Source organism: Myotis yumanensis, unplaced genomic scaffold (assembly GCF_028538775.1).
Source record: "Myotis yumanensis isolate MYYU_CA2020_CCGP unplaced genomic scaffold, mMyoYum1.0.hap1 SCAF_4, whole genome shotgun sequence".
NCBI classification, from domain to species: Eukaryota; Metazoa; Chordata; class Mammalia; order Chiroptera; family Vespertilionidae; genus Myotis; species Myotis yumanensis.
The window spans coordinates 82,730,571-82,743,817 of NW_027223755.1; the positions used below are offsets into that span (position 1 = coordinate 82,730,571).

A 13,247-nucleotide genomic window follows, 5' to 3' on the forward strand; every position below is an offset into this window, starting at 1 on the left:
ACTGTAACTTATAGTAAGTCTTGAAGTTAGACTGTGAGAGTCCTTCAAATTTGTTCTTTTTAAAAATTATTTTGCCTATTTTAGCTCCTTTTCATATGAATTTTTAAAATCAGCTTGTTGATTGGTTAAAAAGTCCTTTGGGGATCTTAATGACAATTTTGCTGAATCTATAGACAAACTTGGCTTGAATATCTTAATGCGGACTAGTAGTTTTATTGCTAGCTTTACCCAGTGGCCAGATAAGTTTCTATTGAACGAGTATTAAAAAAAAGTTTTGCATAAGTATTAAAGGCATGCCTTAAAATTAAATACCCATTGCATTTTATAGTTATTTATTACATGTTCTTACAACTAATATCTTTTTAAAGTATGATACTTTGTAAAACACTGTAATATGAAAACACAAGAATTCTCGTGATCCATCCTCAGTGTGTTAATATAGACTCTAATTAATGAGCATGGCATATATATCATTTTAGCTCTTCCTTGATTTCCATTATCATTGCATTATTTTCAGTATAGAGATCTTGTACATACTTTGTTAGATTTATATCTAAGTAGTTAATGTTTATTGTGTTGCCTTAAGTGGTACTGTTCTTTTACATTTCAGCTTCCAACTGTTTATTGCTAATATATAGAATTACAATAGGTTTTTTTATGTGCTGACCTTGTATCTTGTGACCTAGTTAAAATTCACTTATTATTCTAGCAACTTTTTGTAAAATCTTGGGGATTTTCTTAGTAGATACTGTTATTTTTCCTTTTTTTTAATATATATTAATTGTACTGGCTCGATCATCTAGTGTTATGGTGAATTGGAGTAGTGAGAGCAGACATCCCTACCTTGTTCACACTTTTATAAGGAAATCTTTCAGTATAATAGCTGTGGGTTTTTTGTTGATGTTCTTCATCAGTTTCAGGAAGTTCCCTGTGTCAGTTTGTGAAGAATTTTTATGCTGGGTATTTGTAAATGTCCTTTATTGTATCTGAGGTGATTAAATAATTTTTCTTGTTTAGAATATTCAAATGGTAATTGATATTAATTTTCAAATGTTGAATCATCTAGGTATCCCTGGGATAATAAACCCTACTTGGTTATTTTTAAATTTCTTTTAATCGATTTAGGACTGTTTATAAATTTCTTCTTGATTGATTTGACAAATTGTATCTTTTAAGGAACTTGTCTACTTTGTCTTGTTTTCTTTTTTATTTTAATATTTGTAAAGTTTATCATTGATCTCCCATTTCCAATTTTGTAATTTGTGTCTTTTTTTTTTCCTTGGTAGGCCTAGCTCATGTTTTGTCAAGCTTGGCAATATTGATATTTAGATCAAACAGTTCATTGTTGTGGGTATGTGTTGTATGCTATGCATCATAGGATGTTTAGTAGCCTCCGTGATCTCTAACCACCAGGTATCAGTAGCAGTTTCTAGTTGTGATAATTAAAACTATCTCTAGAGACCATTGGTCCAGCTCTATAGTTTTCTCAAACAATTTTTTTCCTCAATGACCCAGCTTTTACTTTGTGATTTTTGCTCTTAATGTTTTTTTTTTTCTGCTTGCCTTAATTTTATCTGTTTTTATTTTATTTCTTAAGATAGAAGCTTAAATCATTGATTTGAGATTTTTTTTCTAATACAAGCATTTAATGCCATAAACTTCCCTCTTAAGCATTACTTTTGCACTATCCCATAAACTTTGATTTGTATTTTCATTCCATTCAAAATATTTTCTACTTTCTCTTGTGATTTCCTCTTTGTTCTGTGATTTATAAAGAAGTGTGTAGTTTTAATTTCCCTATACTTGTGGACTTTTCAGATATGGTTCTGTTACCAATTTTTAGTTTATTTCCATTGTGTTTAGAGAACATTCTTTGTATAATTTTGGTTATTTTAACTTTGTTAAGGTTGGTTGATACAGTGGTACGGATCTGCTGTATCCTTACTGATATTTCTGTCTACTTGTTCTATAAATTGCAAGAGTATTAAAATGTCAAATGGTCTCTGTGGGTTTATCTGTTTCTCCTTTCAGATTTGTCACTTGTGCTTTATGCCTCTTAAGTGTATCTTAGAAGTTCTTTCCCTTGGACTACTTTCCTGGCAACCAACTCTTGTCCTGACTTGTAACAGCCTAGATTAGTTTTTCTGTTTTGTATTTCATATAAATAGAATCCTTCAGCGTGTACTCTTTGTTTTAGGCTTCTTTTGTGAGACAATTTGTGAGACATATTGTTAGGTATACTTCATTTATTTGCATTGCTGTATTATAATTTCTAAAGTGCTTTTTAAAATGAAATGTCTAAAATCTACAAGCAAAATGTACATCTGCTCAGGTTTACTGAATCTTAATATTTTCTTGTCCCCATTCCCACATGACATAACATGCCAAAAATGTAATTGACACCCTTCTTTGAGCTCTCCCGAATTCTCACTTTCTCCCCTGTTCCTCCTGAGTTAGCCATTGTCATTGAAATGATGGTCATCCTTCCTCATAATGATTTTATACTTTTACTGTGTATATATCCCCAGAGAAGTATCTATCTATCTATATCCATTATATGTATAATATTTTCTGTTTTTAAGCTTGATACAAATGGTATCATACTATATATGTTGTGTATATGTTCTCTTTTCTTTTTGAAACACCTCAAGTTTATTAATTTATTAGTAGTATATATCTGATTCTTAGCCAGAATGTGAAGCTGGAGGGTTGCTCTCGTATACTGGGAAATCAACTATATAATACAGTACAGTATGTGCAAATGTGTACATTGAAGAACTTTGCAAAAGTTTAATCAAGAGTATCTTTGCTGGAGGACAGCAACCTCATGACCAAGTCACAGATCTCTTCAGAATTAATTCTTATAAAGGCAGTTTTGATTACGTTGATCCAAGTTATGGGGGTGTGGCAGGATGGGTAAAGGTAAAGTTTTATTTTTAGTCTTCCTAAATGCTGTTTCATTTGATTTAGGAGGGCTTGGGAGTACCCAAGAATTATTTTCCAGAGAATTTCTGTCATACGAGTAGTGTTCCTGAAAGTTTGAATAGTCATGAGGAATGGGTCTCTCGTTATCTGTCCATGATTGCAGAATTGCTTTCTCTGATAAAATCTTTACAGCAAAGAGTTTTACCATTTGGTGAGAGAGGGGGTGTCTTTTGTTTTTTTGTGTTTTTTTTTTTAATATATTTTATTGATTTTTTACAGAGAGGAAGGGAGAGAGACAGAGAGCCAGAAACATCGATGAGAGAGAAACATCGATCAGCTGCCTCCTGCACATCTCCTACTGGGGATGTGCCCGCAACCAAGGTACATGCCCCTGACAGGAATCGAACCCGGGACCCTTTATTCCGCAGGCCGATGCTCTATCCACTGAGCCAAACCGGTTTCGGCAGGGGGTGTCTTTTGTATGTTGCAGTGAAATTCATCAAGAGCAGTTTTGTGCTGTCTTTCCCAAGGTCTTCCATAAATCCTACAGGAGTGCAGGCTTTCTTGATCGCAGTTGGGGTTTTCAGTTTTCTCAGTAGTTCAACTTGTACTTGAGTCCCCAGATGTAAATTAGACATTTCTCTCTTCAGCTCCCAGTATACATTTTGCATATCATCATTTGAAATGCTTAGTCTTTGGAGAGCTCTGCTCTGCAGATTGTCTTCCTGAGATGGATGCGTTTGTTTGGCTTTTTGTAGCTCTATTCTGAGATTGTTAAATTCTTTCTTCATCGGTTCTAGTTCTTGTTCCAAGCCATGGATCTTCAGGTCACAACTCAACTTTTCCACCTCCCAGTTTGATGAAGGTGGATTTAAATTCCTTATCACCTGTTGAGTTTCCACCTCTGTTCTTAGCTGGAGGAGTTCTACTTCTTTAGATTGCAACTGTTCATTCAGTACTTTCAAAGTTTCAGAGTTGTCTGTTCATTTTATCCAATTTGCTCTTTTAATTAGCTCTATCGGTGCAAACCTCTTGATATGCATATAGGCCTTATTTACTTGTTCTCGTCCCACAGAACTTGTTTCTTCATCTAATAGAACGCCTGTAAGCCTGTCAGGCTACATAGGGCCTCTGAGTTTGGATTCCCCAGCTCCCCAGCGTTCCAAACGGGTCGCCAGGGGTCAGCACCGGCTTCCGGTTTCCTCCAAAACACCGCTGCCTCCCCAGCAAAGGCCGACTCTCGGGGTACATCGCGGTGGGGAGCAGGCCCGTTACCCAGCAACATGCCCGAGGCTGGGCCTGGCCCCCTCAGCGCCCGCACAGGCTCTCCCCGCTGGAAGGGGGCTGCCGCCGCCCCCGCTTGGCGCCCAGGCCACCTGTATATGTTCTTATGTATCAGTCCTTCAATATATGTTCCCAAGGTATATGTATTTTGTCACATGTAGATTTAATATTCTTATTGTGGTGGTTATATTGTGTGGTCATATGTTCATTCTTCTACATAAGGACATTTATGTTTTCCTCCAAAACTTTCCGTATTCCCATGTCAGTCTTCTTCTAAGGTAGTGGTCCTCAGATGTGACTGTTGGTAACACTCGATTTTCACAATGCCTGGTAGACACTACTAGCATTTTGAGCGTGAGGATCAAATTCCAAATGTATGCCGGTAAAAGATACAGAGTAAGCCCTGGCCCTGTGGCTCTGTTGGTTGGGTGGTTCCATTCCAGGTCAGGCTCAATCCCCAGTTGGGAGTGTGCAGGAGGCAGCCACTCTCACATTGATGTTTTTGTCTCTCCCTCTCCCTTCCTTTCTCTCTTAAAAAAAAAAAAAATCAATGAATACATTTGTTAAAAACCCACCTTTATAGCTAAAATGAAACATCATAGATAATTAGAAATTTTAATGACCTATGTCAGTATGCTAAAGGAAATTGAAAAGAAAAAGTAACAGGTATAAAGAGTAAGACTACAGAATATATATAGTAGCTAGAGGCTTGGTGCACGTGTACCCATAGGGGTCCCGTGGCCAGCCCCAGTTGGCCAGATGGGTGGGGGGCCACTAGCCGTTGGTTGGCCAACCCCATCCCCAGGTCGAACTCCCCTTCGAGGGGACAATTTGCATATTAGCCTTTTATTCTACATAATAAAAGGCTAATATGCAAATTGACTGAACAGCAGAACAACCAGCTGAACCAGGTTGCTATGATGCACACTGATCACCAGAGAGCAGACCCTCAGCGCAGGAGCTTCCCCCAGCCTCAGGCCCCAGGCCAGCCAAGGCGGGTGCCAGTGGGAGCACCCTGATCGCCCTGCCGGTTGCCCTGAAGAGGGAGGTGACCAGTGGGAGGGGGAGCGGGGCCAGCCAACAGGCAGTGCCAAGCCAGCCAAGGTGGGTGCCAGCGGTGCCCTCCTCCCCCCCCCCCCCCCCCCCATCACCATGCCAGTCACCCCACAGGTCGGCCCTGATGGTCGGCCAGGCCTAGGGACCCTACCCGTGCAGGAATTTCGTGTACCGGGCCTCTAGATAGGATAAGTCACTAAGTTGATAAAGTCATCATTAATTTTATATACCTAACAATGTAGCATCATAATACAAATAGAAATAAAGAATTGACAGAATTAGGATATATTTACAGATCTCTAGTCATTGAGTTACTTATAAATGATAGAATATTTGAACTGTACAATTTAAAAACATGAGCTAATTGATGTATATCTAGAACTCTAGCAAATAAGTGTTTACAAAGCATGGATCTTTCACAAAAATTGACTTTATACTTGCTCACAGATAGCCTTTAAAAATTCCCTGAACATAATGTAATTTAGAAGTCAGTAATAAACAGGAATTCTGTATAATGGAAATCCTAAGAAATATACTTTGGGAAGAACCAAGATGGCGGCGTAAGGTACAGACCTGTGCGTGCTGCCTCCCACAACAACATTGAAAATACCAACTATAAGACAAACAGCTATCATTCAGAACCATGGGGAAGTTGGCCCAGTGGAAGCTCTACAACTGGAAGGAAAGAAAGAAGCACATTGAGACTGAGTAGGATATGCAGAGGCGCCAAGAACAGAGGTACGGAGTCATGCGCCAGGCAGGCTGCAACTGGATGCGCGGTTTTTTTCAATCGAAAGGGGTTACAAACTCTCGAATCCACTGAGCTTGTTTGGGGCAGGATTCTGAGGTCCCAGACCCCTACGGGGAGAGGTGGGACAGCCTTGCAGTGGGTTGGAAAGCGAGGGCGGCTTTCTCACAGAGCTGCTCGCTGGCACTCGGGGACACGGAGACGTGGAGTCGAGGAGAGTCCAGGAGTCACGGAGACGCCATTGCTGTTTGCTCCGCCCTGGTGATTCCCTGAGACCCCGCCCTACTCAATTTACATCACCACCCAAGCTGTGCCAGTGGCACAAAAGGAACCACCGGCGCTTTTACAGCGTAACCCAACAAACTGCAGATTTCAACTCCTTGCATCCATAAGGGACACACTCAAGAAGCGGTTTTTTTTTCAATCAGAAGGGGTTACAAACTCTCAAATCCACTGAGCTTGTTTGGGGTGGAATTCTGAGGTCCCAGACCCCTATGGGGAGAGGCGGGACTGCCTTGCAGCAGGTCGGAAAGCGAGGACGGCTTTCTTTTGGAGCTGCTTGCTGGCACTCAGGGACGCGGAGACACGGAGTCACTGAGACATGGAGTCACTGAGAGGTGAGGAGTCTCGGAGACGCCATTGCTGTTTGCTCCGCCCTGGTGACTCCCTGAGACCCCGTCCTACTCAATTTACATCACCACCCAAGCTGTGCCAGTGGCACAAAAGGAACCACCTGCGCTTTTGCAGTTTAACCCAACAAACTGCAGATTTCAACTCCTTGCACCCATAAGGGACACACTCAAGAAGCAGAATCAGCCGAAACCAGTTTGGCTCAGTGGATAGAGCATCAGCCTGTGGACTGAAGGGTCCCAGGTTTGATTCCGGTCAAGGGCATGTACCTTGGTTGCGGGCATATCCCCAGTGGGAGATGTGCAAGAGGCAGCTGATCGATGTTTCTCTCTCATCGAGGTTTCTAACTCTCTATCTCTCTCCCTTCCTCTCTGTAAAAAATCAATAAAATATATTTTAAAAAAAAAAAAAAGCAGAATCAGGTTCGGAGGAAGCCGGAACTGGACCCGGCTGGGCCAGCAACATGGAACCGCTGTACCAGCAAACGCACAAACAGGTCCACCAGATCCAGTCTCACATGGGACGCCGGGAGACGGCATATAAGCAGTCTGTGCACTTAGTAGAAAACGAAATCCAAGCAAGCATACCAGATATTCAGCCAGCAAGAACGCCTGGAGATTTTGTCCAGCAAGGAGCCGCCCAACAAAAGACAAAATACCAAACTTCGTGTTGACCAGTTAAAGTATGATGTCTAGCACCTGCAGACTGCTCTCAGAAACTTCCATCATCGGCGATACGCAAGGGAGCAGCAGGAGAGACAGCGAGAGGAGCTTCTGTCTCGCACCTTCACCCCCAACGTGGGATGCGGCGCCCCCTGTGAGGCTGCGACGGCCCCTGCGAGGATGCGCCAGCCCCTACGAGGCCAAGACGGCCCCTGTGAGGCCGTGGCGGTCCCTGTGAGGCTGCGGCGGTCCCTGTGTGGCCGAACACAGGGACATGTCACGGATGGAAATAGCTACATTTTCCATGTGTATGACCCGGCAACAAAAAGCGTACACCTATAGATGAGGACAGTGAGGGGGAGGGGTAAGGGCAGAGGGTGGTGTGGGAACTGGGTGGAGGGGAGCTATGGGGGGAAAAAAGGGGAACAACTGTAATAATCTGAACAATAAAGATTTATTTAAAAAAAAAAGAAATATACTTTGACTTAGAGAGGACCTCATGAAAAAGAATTTAGGAACAGATCAATATTGGAAATAGCACATAGCTCAGCGGTTCTCAACCTGTGGGTAGCGACCCCTTTGGGGGTCGAACGACCCTTTCATAGGGGTTGCCTAAGACCATCGGAAAACACATATATAATTACATATTGCTTTTGTGATTAATCACTGTGCTTTAATTATGTTCAATTTGTAACAATGAAAATATATCCTGCATATCAGATATTTACATTATGATTCATAACAGTAGCAAAATTGCGGTTATGAAGTAGGAACGAAAATAATTTTATGGTTGGGGGTCACCACAACATGAGGAACTGTATTAAAGGGTCGCTGCATTAGGAAGGTTGAGAACCACTGACATAGCTAAACTTACGAAAAAGTGACTAAGCAGTATTTAGAAGTTAGTTACTATCCTTAGCTATAATTTAATTAATTTTGTTCTCTATATCTTTGCCCAGGAACCCATGGCTAGGAAGCAGTGAATCTGGCATTTGAATTCAAGTCTCTTTCATTCAGTTTCTTGCTCGTAGTTGAGATTCCAAATATAAATAATTTTGTATTTTCTATGAAATTGTGTTCCTCTATGATGTATTCTTTGCTTAATAATGTGTGGGTTTGTGCCTCTGAAATTCCTTACGCATTCCAAACCTTTTAAGAGTCTTAGGATATTTTCCAAATAATATTCAGATAGTGAGATGGTTTGTATTCATATTCATGCAAGAACATGTTTTATGTTAATCATTGAACACACTTTTTTTTCTGTTTTAAATATGTTTCATTACTAAAATGCTTGAATAATACATGCAAATGTGTTACCTTAATTTCTATAGCATTTTGTGAAGGCTTAATGAGTCCAAAATATTTTATATGTTAATATTGGGAAGAACCATGTTAAGTTATTAAAAGGTGCTTATGAATCTGCAGGAAAGGGAGATTCTGAATTAACTGTTAGTTTGTCATGTTTCAATTTCAAAGGAGATTCAGGTGTACTCATAGTTTAATTACATGATTCTAGAGATCCTAAGAAAGGTTTAACAATTTGACTCTGCACTTTTCTTCAGTATGACAAAAAATTAAACAAATATTTGTCAAGGAAGAAACAAATATGCCTTGTAAGATAAACCTGCACTTATAATCTGTATAACATAAAAGTTGCAGTTTGCTGTTATGAACCTGTTAATGTTTTAAAAAGCCACATTCACCATTTTAGACATATCATTCCCATTCAATTCATATGTCTAGTCATTTTCAAAATGTCTTTTCACTGTCTAGATATGAATTTGCCTGAGCCCACTTTTCCCACTCACTGAGACCATAAATTGGCACCACTCATTTTGTCAGTCTTTTTTTTTTTAATTGTGCCTTTTTTCCCCCCCTTCTTCATGAAAAGGCTGTGTTATTCCATATCTTTCACCCAAATTTCTTTACTAAAGTGACCCAAAATACATTTTTGGGATTACTGTTGAAGTTCTATCTTTGTATTCCAAAGCAGGCCCTTCTGAAACTGATGATGTTGATGACAAACTCCCCCTTTCGAAGTCTTTGCAAGGTATATATAACTTTTCACTTCCATTTTTCCACATACTGTTTTTATTTGTTTCTTTATATTGAACAGACTGTATTTTAGTATTTATATCTGTATTATTACTTTTCTAAATGGAAAAGGAAAAAAATGTATTGGCCTTTTTTTTTTTTTTTTGAAAAACATATAAATGAACTTCACAAGCAACAATTTTTCAAAACCAATTTTCCCTTTTGTGAATCTAGTAATGAATCTCGAAATGGGTACATGACACACTTTCATATTTAAGGTAAAGTACACATTTATACCTTATATCAGAATAGTCAGAAGTAAGGTTCTTATTGTATAGTGAGTAATGTAAATATTGATAAGGTCATGTTGATACTTAGCTTTTTAAAAAATTGTAAAATTTCACTTGTAAGTCGCTAAGTTTATAAATTGAATACTTCTTGAGAATTTTTGTATCGTGTTCCCTGACGTGATGGTCATAGGCTATTTGGGATGGCTTTTGATTCTGTCTGTTCTGGCTTTGAGCGCATAAGTTTTACTTTCTTTAGTTTATTTTTTAATGTAAATATAATTGCTTATTTCAGATTTAAAAAGAACAAAAAGGACACAAAGAATCATTGTTTACATGTAATACTGTGAAAGTGGAACAACCACCTTAAGTGTTCTTATTTTTTACCTAATGTTTCCTTTTTTAAGTACTGGTTTCTTACTCATTACCTCTCATTACTTTGACCTCACATCTTTGTTTTCTTCGACATTGGAGTCAAGGAACCTAATACTTCATAAATCCAAATGTTGACGTTTTAAAAACTGAGGGAAGGGACTGTGTGTTGAGAAAGTATATTGAAAAGTTAATTAAAGAATAATTCATGGCTCTAGATTTATAGGTTTATCTAGTCTTTTGAGTTCAGGTGAGTTTTCATAATATGAAGTGGAAAAAAATCCCAAGATAATTATGGCATTTTAAATTCAAAAGTACTAGACACTGAGTGAGAGTTTTTGAAACTGTAATCAATGCTTTTTAAAAATCAAGATAAAATATATTTAAAACTAATGTCTCAGTGTTGTATGTTTAGTTGTATGTATAGTTTCTGAAATTAGTTATCAGTGGATGATAAATTCAATTTTGTTTCCCTTTCCCCCATGGGATTTACTCATAGGTAATATATTTATACACAAAGGCGGTGACTTTCAACCTTTTTCATGTTGGTAACTCAGACCTTTTAAGAGCAGAGGATGAGTATTTGGGGGCAGTTTGGGTACTTAATCCTAAGTGGCTCTCTAATATTTTAGTGGACTATTTTCCTATTTGTGCGTAAAGCTTCTGCTCTATTAGGGTGAGCCTATTTACCTTGTGACTGCCTAACTTGATACATTGCTTTATGTTCCAGTTTTTAGAAGCAGGCAGAGTATATTACCTGAATTAAAATGCTTTTGAGACTAAAGGTAGTATCTTAAATTTTAACTTACAAATGTCCTTTAAATACAACTTGACTAAATAATGAGGATTGAGTTTCCATAGCTCCCACAATAGTAAAAATGCAAAGTAGGAAACATTTCACAGCAAAACCTGAACTTGTTTATCTATATTTAATAGTCTATGAGCAAAGAAAGACTTTACTCTGATTTGTGTGTTTCTGTGTGTGTGTGTCATTGGCGGATGAGCATGGTACTTTGAAACATAATTGTTTTATTTCTCAAATTCTAACATCTATTAGTAATTATATTGTGTAGTTATAGTAACTAACTATAAATCCCCAAGCCTACTTAGGTGGACACTATATGTTTTACATTTTAAAATAATTTTTTGAGTTTTCAAGTGAAGTGTTAAATGTTATCTGAATTAGATTGCATTGTTTGAAATAACTACTCAGGAGTTAAAGAATTAGTTTGTATATGTTGTGTTATATGTTTTAAATTTTTTGCACTGTTACCTAGTTTCTCTTCTTTCTATGTCAGTTTTTATTGCTTTATTATATGTGGTTTATTTTCATTTTAGGAAGCCATCATTCTTCAGAGGGCAATGAAGGAACAGAAGTGGAAGTACCAGCAGAAGGTTAGAAATAAAGGGATTTTTATTTTGCTGTATTTATCTTATGTTTGTTTTATATTATAGAGATACTGTCTTTTTAAAAAATATATTCTTAATAATTTCAGACAGGAAGAGAGAGGGAGAGATAGAAACATCAATGATGAGAGAGAATCATTGATCGCCTGCCTCCTGCATGCCCCCTGCTGGGGATCGAGCTTGCAACCCAGGCATGTGCCCTTGACCGGAATCGAACCTGGGACCCTTCATTCCATAGGCCGACTGCTCTATCCATTGAGCCAAACAACCTAGGGCTAGAGCTACTATCCTTAAAACACCTTATTTGGAAGAAAAAATATGATTATTTTGGTATGCTTTCTTAGCCAACAGGTTTTTTTTCTTAGTCCTAAGATGTAATATACCTCTTTTATTGTACTGAATAATAAAGCATATGAGATGAAAACTTAGGTAAGTAAAACTTCCTGATGCAAAATGCTGACTTTTTTTTTTTCTGATCATCTTGTGCCATATTAACATTTTTTAAAGAAGGAAAGGTTTCAATATTTTAGAATTACAATTATTACTGGCTCGGTTCATATTTCCTTTTTAAACATACTACTTAATGATGCCACTAAAACAAATATATTTTTATTGATTTTAAAGATAGAGAAAGGGAAAGGGAGAGAAAGAAACATTCATGAGATGGAGAGACATCGATCAGCTGCCTCCTTCATGTGCCCTATTGGGCCTCAAGCCTGCAACCCAGGCTTGAGCCCTGACGAGGAATTGACTTATCCGTGCATGGGACGATGCTCTACCAACTGAGCCACATTGGCCAGGGCTAATGGTGCCATTTTTTAGAGTAGAGTAATGTATTCTATATAAGATTAATAAAAGAAAGATTTCCTCTGCTTATTTTTACACCCACAACTACCCCATGAACTACTTTTTCTATTTACTAGCCATCCTCCTTTGCTCTCAGGATTGAATGAATATTTAACTATGGTACAGATTTTTAAGTTACTGGACTCTTGAGTTAAACTGTTAGCATGTAAAATGGGTTCCTATTTCTAAGTGGTTTATATAGTTTGAAAAAAGTTTTTGTAGGTTGTTCCCAAGGAAAATGACTGGTAATGTAACTGAGTCTTATTTTAGAATTATTATTTCTCTCATAAACTAATTGTATTGTACTTTATTTTCTGGATAAAAATTGAGTCTATTTTGTAACTTTTTACTCCGTATATTTGCTTTTTCATTTAATTTTTAAAAATTATTACTCTGATATTTTACCCTGTCTGAGTGGAGGGAGTTCTTAAGGTCTCTCAAATGTTAGCTAATCTTTCTAAATTCAATTTTAGAATTAGGGTTTCTAAATGGAATACATTTCTTGCAGAAATATTAAGATGCTCATTTTAAACAATACTTTAGTGGGGTTTTTTTAAAAGATCTATTTATAGAAGATAATGTGCATGAATTTTTTTTTTTTATGTTTTACTGTGTGAAGGTAATTATGTGCTTCTCTGTAACAAAATCTTCTATTTTGAATAGGTAGTATTTACCATGAAATACCTGTATATAAGATACATGGGACAGGGTTCATCAGGCAGTATGAATTACTTCATAATTTACAATTCTGTCATTAGATACTAGGCTTTTGAAATACTGTATTTTTGAGGAGATTTTTATTGTATTGCAATGTTAATAGAGTTAAATCAAACCTGGGTTCTGGTCTTTATTCTTTTACTAACCAATAAACATAATCTTTGGCAAATCAATTAATCTCTCAACCTTTGCAAAATCAAAGAGAGTTGATAAAAATACTTTCTAGCTTCTAGCACTAACATTCTGATGTACATATATTTGTTTTGTGCAGTAACAACA

At 37.7% G+C, this 13,247-nt stretch overlaps 1 protein-coding gene and 1 pseudogene across 7 annotated transcripts in view; one reads left to right on the plus strand and one right to left on the minus strand.

The window, feature by feature from the left end:
• Positions 1-13,247, plus strand: part of GTF2I (general transcription factor IIi) — a 121,456-nt gene that overhangs the window by 58,393 nt on the left and 49,816 nt on the right. For 2 of the 7 annotated variants that reach the window (XM_070412821.1, XM_070412818.1), the window contains 2 exons: positions 9,296-9,355; positions 11,337-11,393. In XM_070412821.1, the coding sequence (XP_070268922.1) occupies positions 9,296-9,355; positions 11,337-11,393 (117 nt within the window). Of the gene's footprint in view, positions 1-9,295; positions 9,356-11,336; positions 11,399-13,247 lie in introns of those variants that run through there. The other 5 variants (XM_070412816.1, XM_070412819.1, XM_070412817.1 and 2 more) reach the window with 3 other exon arrangements.
• LOC139008388 (5-azacytidine-induced protein 2 pseudogene) lies at positions 3,363-4,176 on the minus strand (annotated as a pseudogene).